Source organism: Sinocyclocheilus anshuiensis, unplaced genomic scaffold (genome assembly GCF_001515605.1).
Source record: "Sinocyclocheilus anshuiensis isolate Anshui unplaced genomic scaffold, SAMN03320099.WGS_v1.1 scaffold778, whole genome shotgun sequence".
Taxonomy (NCBI): Eukaryota; Metazoa; Chordata; class Actinopteri; order Cypriniformes; family Cyprinidae; genus Sinocyclocheilus; species Sinocyclocheilus anshuiensis.
Window position 1 is genome coordinate 702,636 of NW_015544177.1, and position 8,323 is coordinate 710,958.

At 37.3% G+C, this 8,323-nt stretch overlaps 1 protein-coding gene across 1 annotated transcript in view; it reads right to left on the reverse strand.

The window, feature by feature from the left end:
- Positions 1-590: 590 nt before the first annotated feature.
- The window catches only part of LOC107696274 (putative interleukin-17 receptor E-like), a 15,480-nt gene continuing 7,747 nt past the window's right edge, over positions 591-8,323 (reverse strand). The window contains exons 17-19 of the mRNA XM_016496553.1: positions 2,313-2,429; positions 1,852-1,901; positions 591-826 (exon numbers count right to left, since the gene is read on the reverse strand). Of these exons, the coding sequence (XP_016352039.1) occupies positions 818-826; positions 1,852-1,901; positions 2,313-2,429 (176 nt within the window). The 3' untranslated portion in view covers positions 591-817. The remainder of the gene's footprint in view (positions 827-1,851; positions 1,902-2,312; positions 2,430-8,323) is intronic.

Below are 8,323 nucleotides of genomic sequence, written 5' to 3' on the forward strand. Positions count from 1 at the left end.
CCAAAACTGTATTTGTACTATATCTATGATTGAGCTCTATTGTTTGGGCTTTACTCTATACTTCAGAAATGTTTTCATCAGCAAACCCTAGAGCCGATTCCGCCCGGCCCCTCCCATCGGCACAGAGCCGCACCGTACAGAAATGTTATACCGTATCTCTGCATCCTCAGAATCAGAGAAAAGTGTGTCATCGAATATCATGAAGACAGGCACAGGCGACACAGGAACATGTGCAGCCGCAAAAGTTTCTACGGCAGTGAACCAACACACTGGGGTTACACAAGTGTCTGTAAGCTGACCACCCATTTGTGACCTAGTTTCAAGCCTTACGTGAGAGAAATATCAACACGAGAAGCAAAAACTCATTCACACTGCTGACACAGACATTCATTTGTTAGCGACACTGCCCTCTGGTGTACAAAAGCAGTAGCTCATAGGTGACAAAAACAAATTGGATTATGCAAAGCAGGAAACAAATATAATGTGTCACATAAATTCAGTCTTATATTGACTTACATACAAAATTACCAACGTTTTATATACAAATGCTTCAAACTCTGTGCTCGCAATTTTTTTGTTAATGGTAATACATTGCGTGTTATAAACTCTTAAAGCAGTTGTTGCGTTATTTTAAAATAAGCTTGTATTAGATGTATTTAAATACATTACTCAGATGTTACAACTTTCATGTGTGCATCAGACAAGGCAAAAAATTATGCAAACGCTTCAGTCCTTACAGTAAAAAAAACAACAAAAAAACATACATGCTTTATTGAGAACTATCCTACAATCTATCCTCTTGCTGTGAAGGCAGGTGTCACTGGTTCTGTTAAAAGGAACATATGATATCATTTATTTGTTAAAATAACCACAAAAACTCATTCATATCTAGACATGTTATATCTATAACTAGATCTATTATATTTTTTAATGAAAGTGTGTCATGTTTGCCTATTCAAAACTCATTGATTTGATGCTGGATGTTTTGGGTGGTTGCCAGGTCATTTTAATAGGTTGCTAAGGTGTTCTAAGTTTTAAGCATGTTGTTATGCGGTTGCAAAAGTAAAAAAAAAAGAGATATATATATAAATAATAAAAAAATATATATAAATTATATATATATATTAAAAAATGTAAACTAAAAAAGTAAAAAAAAAAAACATTTAAAAGTGAAAATATAAAAATAAAAGATAATTCAAAATAATAATATAATAGGTTATACTAAAACAACCCACATCCGAGTTAGTTTTAGGAGGTTGTTATGGTGTTCTTTGTGGTTGCTTGGGTGTTGCTAGGGTGTTCAGGATGGTTGCTAGGTGGTTACATACTAGCCAAAGTCTCTCATACAATAACTATGGGGTTTTTATGCTCAAGGTCAAAAGTAAATCTGATTGTTTAGAAAGGTAATAGCACACTTCTACTCAACAAGCCTCAAAATTTTAGGCATGAGCAGCATATTTAAAAAGCACCACTAATAATAGTTAAACGGTGGATTATAATAGCACTGTGCAGTATAGGTCAAGTTAAACAAAATCACAAAATAAAATACCTGACTTTTAATATTCATATACTAATATGCATTTGCAATTTTACTTTGAAATTGTAAGCATATTCATTTGTAAATTGAACTTGAGACCTTTGTTAGCTATAAAAGTAATCAAACTGTATCTAAAGTAAAAGGAATTCATACTGCATGTACAGTAAATATTGTGCACGTGTGTGTTGGGGGCTCATGTCTGATCATGTCAGAAACACCAATAATCATGTGCACCAGTGATTGTAATCATAAATAGTAAACTAGAATGCTGAGGATGCCATTATATGTCTATTATATCTTCTTGGTTTACATACCATCCTTAGACATCTGAGTTTCGTCCATGGTGTTCTCTTCTTGTCCCCATCTATGAAACAAGAAACAAATAAAAATCAAAACAAACCACCAGATCTTTCCAGGAAAAACTGACAGTAGCCTAACAACTGGTATCTCTGAGATTTTCATCTTTTTTCACAACACATCCACACCCCATTCATTTCTAAAGCTTAGATGCAGGTTTGGAACTGGTATGTCTACTATTTGACTTGTGTTGAAGCCTACTGTTCATAAGACTTCCATCTATAATTTGCTTTTAATTATTACTTTTATTTTCAGTGGAAAGGTGTTATTAAATCAGGGATTACTGTTTTGAAAATTATATAAACATTTTTGTCATAGACTCTTTAATCTCATACACAATGTGTACTATTACCAACAACAATCTTCCCTTTCCCTTCTAGCCAGCGGCAACAGGTGTGTCAAACCACTGTCGGTTTACCTTTTATTGTCATTCTACCAAACAAGACAGCCGCCAGGATCAACGTCAGAATAATGAGAGCAGGCAATAAAATCTTCTCAATGTCCTGACTTCTCTCCGGGACACGACACCAACTTGCTGTGTGATTAAATAACAGAATTCATATGCTTGTATTGTGTAAACTGGTAATACAGTATAACTGAAAGTGAAACCTATCACAAGTGGCATTACCAACTACATTTTTATTAGCTTGACATTACTTTAGATATTTTCAAAATAGTATAGCTTTTCCAGTACAAAACACTACACTGCAAGTATTTATCCCACCTTAATGTGTTTACAACGGTGTTAGCTAAGTATAAAGTATTTAGCAAAGTATTTAAAAAACATTAGCTTAAATGTAATTGAACTGCATGAAAGTATGCATAGCTGTATAACCGGTAAAGCCGCTAACTTTTCATTAGCGTGACACTAGCGCTGTTTTCAAAAAAGTGTAGCTTTCACAAGCTAAACTACAAAACGCTACATTGCTATTTTTCATTGCATTATTTTGTGCCTAGATTGTAGTCAGCTAGTTTTTTAGTAGCTTGTATTATAGCTACATGCAAGTATTTTTAAAAGATTTGCTTAGTTGAAATAATGACAAAAAATAAGTAGCTGTATCACAGCATACTTAACTGAATTTTCAATAGTGAGACACTAGCTTCTTTCAAAATAGTATAGCTTTTCTAATAAAAAGCTACAAAATCCTACATTGCTATTTTGTAATCACACTATATTGTGGCCATAATGAAAGTGTGAGTAGCTGAAGACGATATGCTATTAACTCTTTTCAAAGTATAGATTTTCCAGTAATAGCTGTATGGGGGATGCTACTAACTCTAAAGCTACATGTATGTTAACATGATGCTTGTTTAGCTGTTTTCAAAATGGTGTTGCTTTTACAGTAAGAATCTACATTACAAAATGCATTATCACATTGTATTGTTGCCACAACTTTAACTACTTTTTAGTAGCTTTACCCTTTACCTAACTTTACCCTTATGAAAATTAATGATGGTTTTGTTATGGTAAAAGTGTAGTAACCGTGTTTTTTTGCCGTATTAATTACCATTTATATAACCAGTTTTACTACAAATACCATGGTTAAACTATGGCTAGTATAAACCATGGTTAATTTGTGGTTTATCTATAGTAACCATGTTTTTTTGGTTTTATTTGTAAAACCATGATTAATTTTCGTAAGGGTAACGTAGCTTGACTGTAGTTGAACTACAAGTCTCTCATCTATTGACATCCATTCAAACAAAACGGCCTCTGGTCTCCTTCCCTGTGTACTGACAAAGCGGCAGCGTTAGCATTAGCCATTAAACTTTTTCGGCTAAAGGTTGCAGGCTTGCCTTCCAGTGACTTTGGTGCTACTAACTCAGCTACATTTCTATTAGCATGATGCTAGTTTAGCTGTTTTCAAAATAATGTAGTCTTTACAGTAAAAACCTACAAAATACATTGCTAAATTTTCATCGCATTGTATTGTTGCCACCATGGCCGTAAGTCATTATATACACTATAAACACTTTTAAGGAGACAGACATGTAGATGTTTGCGAAAGACGTTTTCTCTGTTTTGGAGCGATGATTATTTTTAAATCATACCCTTTCTATTGCATCAAAATTTGTTAATACTTTACAATATTTAAGGGTGGATAATTTTATCAGTTTATTGCAACAGTACATAACTACAATAACTTTGTCTAGTGCTCTTATGAAAGTTTATAGCATTATTTGTGAAAATTTAACTATACTGAATGACATAGCATAGACTTCTTCGTGGCTAATTTTTTACGTATTTCATTTCATTCTGTAACCTACTTGTTCTACAGATCTGTGTGTACTAGTGTTAAATGCTACTGTTTTTGACAGCGTTGATAACGTTTATGACATATAATATCATGATAATTTTTGCGTTTCCCTTACCGAATGTCGTATCCTGTCAGCAAAAACCTGTCCATGGGCTATTTTGATTGAGTTCAGCTTAAGTGCCGGTGTTGATACTAAAACAAACAAAAAGCTACAAAATAAATAAAATTAAACCGAAATTATTTCCAATCTTTTGCAAATAATATAAGATAAAGATATCGCTGACTGTAAACTGCAACTTCATACTTTATTAACTTTCTAAAGTGTTCAATTAAGTGGAAAAGACAAGTCCAAAAACGCTTATAATAGCTGGATCTGGCAACACGGAGGCTGCGCCCGCGCCCTCACTCACAACTCTCTCAAGCCTCTTTCAGTCCGCCAGCGTCTTGCTCGTACCAGGGACGCTAAACATTCTTGCAAACTGTCTAAACTGAATTATACATGTCATGCAGGCATTCATATGAGGAGTTTAACAGCAAATTAGTCGTTCAAAGAACAAATTTTATTTTTGAACATGAAAAATTCACAGAGGTCCGGACCTCGGTGGCCTTATAGCTGGTTACAGGCCTGATTGCCACATCTCTACATACCAGAGGCGTTTCCTCCAAGGAGGCAAGGGCAGTGTCTCCTCAAAATATTGAATAAGAAAAAAAATTTGTAGTACAAAAATAAAACAATGCCACTATTACAAAATATAACATTAAAAGTCATGCTATGGGCACTGCATAAGGCCGTTCAAGGATTTTATGACTGCCATGTCGCGGCCACGGTGGACGCTCACAATCTCTCTGCCTGTCATGTTACTGCCACTGAGACTGTTCATAGTTATTCTGCCTGTTCTGTCACAGCCAGGTGGTCTGTCCATGTCTCTGCTCTGCCATGGCCTCCTGACCTATGGTGGTCTTCTGCTCCGCAGGCATCACCTTGGTCACCTGCTCCGCTCTGGTCGCCTGCTTCACCGGCTCCACCGTGGGGATCCTCGGTACCACCTGCTCTGCCCTGGTGGTCTTCGGCTCTGTCCTGGCTTCCTGCTCTGCCAATTCCACCCTGGTCTCTGGCTACGCCCTGATTCCCTAATCCTTCATGGTTGCTCCACGGTTCAGGTCCTCCACTGCTCCATGGTCCATACCCCCCACTGCTCCACGGCCCAGGTCCACCATGGCTCCACTGCCCATGTCTGCCATTGCCCCAGATCCACTACTGCATCATGGCCTGCTGCTCCAAGGTCAAGGCCCTCTACTGCTCCACGGCCTAGGTCAGCAATTGCTTCATGGTCTAGGCCGCCTCTGCTCCATGGGCCAGGTCCACCATTCACCAAGGTCTTGCCCTCTGCTCCACAATCCATGGTCTCTGTCACTGCTGTCACCATGTCATGATCCAGGTCCAGTTCTCCTGCATGGGGCTGACTCTCTATTCTGCCCCCTGGACCACCTCCAGTCCTCCACCCTCCCAGACTCTTTGTTGGTTTTGGGTGGTTTATTAGGGCATTGGGAGCTGCCCTTACAGGGGTGGGGGGTATGTCATGGTTGGTTTTGGGTTTTAGTTTATGTTCATGTTTTCATGTCTTTTAACATGCTCTTAAGTCTAGTTTCCTGGTTTGTCATGTCATGTGTTTCCCTTGATCCTGCCATGTGGTTCTTTTTTCATGTGTTTTGTTCCCATTGGTTCCTTTGTTGTATGTGTCATGTGTTCAGTGGTTGGAATATGTCATGTAACCCCATTTGTTTGATATATATATATATGTATATAGCCCTTATGTTGCCATTAGGTGTGTTCAACTTGAAGCAGCGCTACGCAGACCAATCGGCGTTTGACATCAAATTAACGCGAGAGCGATTCAAAATCTTAAAGAGTTGTCTGCTCTCCAATCGCTCTCGCGGTACTTTGAGGTCATAAGCCGATTGGTCTGCACAGCGTCGCTTCAAGTCGAACACACCTATTGTGTCTGGTCTAGCTTTGTGTTGTGTAACTGCTGCTTGGTGAGTCTTTGCCTGTGTTCATGTTCAAGTTTATTTCATGGTTTGGTATCAAGTCAGGTCTTCGTTTATATTTGTATAGTTCAAGTCTTCTAAATAAAAGCTGCACATGGGTTCAATAAGCTTGCCTGCAGTGGACTTTGTCACAAGTAGCTAGACTACAAACATTGTTATATTTTTCATTGTTTGTGCCCACTTTTTAGTAGCTTATAGTTGCTGCATATTTGCATGACTATAGTTGAACTTGAAAGTATTAGTAGCTGTATCACAGGTGACGGTACTTACATATGAACTTTTCATAAGCGTGACACTAGTTTACTTTGCCCATGATGTAATTAGTAGCTTATTAACAAGCTTGTAGTGTACTGTAGCTACATGAAACTGTTTTTAAAAGTTTACCTGTAGATTAGCTGAACTACTTGAAATTATGGGCAGTGGTGGAAATGAGAACAATACATTCAATAATAAGACACAATCAGGAAAAATTTGTAACCAATCAAATGAAATCAGTATCAACAAAATTCATCTTTGCACTACAGAGGTGGCACAGAAGAATGCAAAAGTGGCATTTAGGTTTATTTACAGGCTGTTTAACATGGCTCAAAGGTGGCATGAATGCACAATAATGTTATGAGATTAATGTTTTAAATATAATTTTGAAATTATAAATATTAAATTATTTAAATAACTGAAATTATACGCAGCGACTGTCTATGAATGGGGGATTGAAACGCTTCATTGTGATTTATTCATAAACAAAACACCGCTGTGTTTGCTTGGAGATGCGCAGTGGATCAGTTGTTACTTTGTTTGGAAATATTTTCATTGATGAAACAGAGAAATCAGACAATAGTGTTCCTAAAAAGTAAGTCACTTAAAGGGGTCCTATTATGCTCTTTTACAAAGTCTTGATTTTGTTTTGGGGGTGTACTAGAACAGGCTCTTCAATTTGAGCACGATTTAAACCTGGATGATTGTAACCACTCTAAGTTTGTCTGCCTTGGGAAAGCTAGAGTGTCTCCGACATAGTGATAACACTCGTTGTCTTCTCTAGTGCAGCTCAACCAGGTCTCGTCCCATTCGTCGATATTTGTGATATCACAAATCCCGGAAATTATGCATTGTAGTCCAAACGAGTCATTCGTTGTAGTTTGTGAAAAGTGATTTCTGTTTAATAAAATATCTCCTTTTGAAGTGGACTTTGAGCTTTGTAACTTTGCAGATCTTTTTTATGCTCAAACAGCAACATTACTAACAAACTAACTGACTAACTAAAGTTGAAAAAGTGAATAAGCATAATAAGACCCCTTTAATATTGAACTGCTGAAAATCAGTATCACATGTGCAAACTCCCTTTATAATCATTAAAAAGATGTCACTCATCTTAGCTCATCACAATCTCACAATAATCAATGAAGCTCTATACCGCACAATCAATCTTTTATTTACATCGCGTCTACATTGTTATACTGAGAGGATTCACTAGCTTGCACAACTCAGCAATTCTGGTGTTTTGAGCGGTGAGTGGATTTTTACTAACTTAAATGCCTCTGATTAGCCACTGTGTTCAAGTCAACAGATATGTCTGTGATTGGCTACGTTGCTCATTGCTGCAAAAACATGTCGTAAATAGAAACCCATGATGCAGAGCGCATTTGCAAATTCTGTTTCACCAATATGCTATTATTGGTTTCAGCTGAGGGTGCACCCTCTAGAAGTGTGGTAGATTGTCATACTGTTTTCACTCTACAAGTGTCTCATAAATGGAAATGCAAGATCTTTTCAGGCTAGAGGACATTATTTTTAGACGGAATTTACATACAAATCTAGATCATTTGAGATACACTAACACAGCTTTACCCATATCAAACTTTATGTTCTCGCATCTGATAAAATAAGATGTTCAGATTTCCTGCAGTCTGCAGGTATTATGGCCAATCACAAAAGCCGACATTGAACAGTCAACCATAGACAAAACTATCCAGCTACGTTTTATTATATATTGCGCTACGTTATGTGAGGAACTCTGATTGCTTTCGTATGCTATTGAATGAATAAGATATATACAGAAATCCCTTTCATTTCCCTAACCAGTTGGAACTGGAATGCCGCCCCCCCCCTCGAAATTCACTCCCCG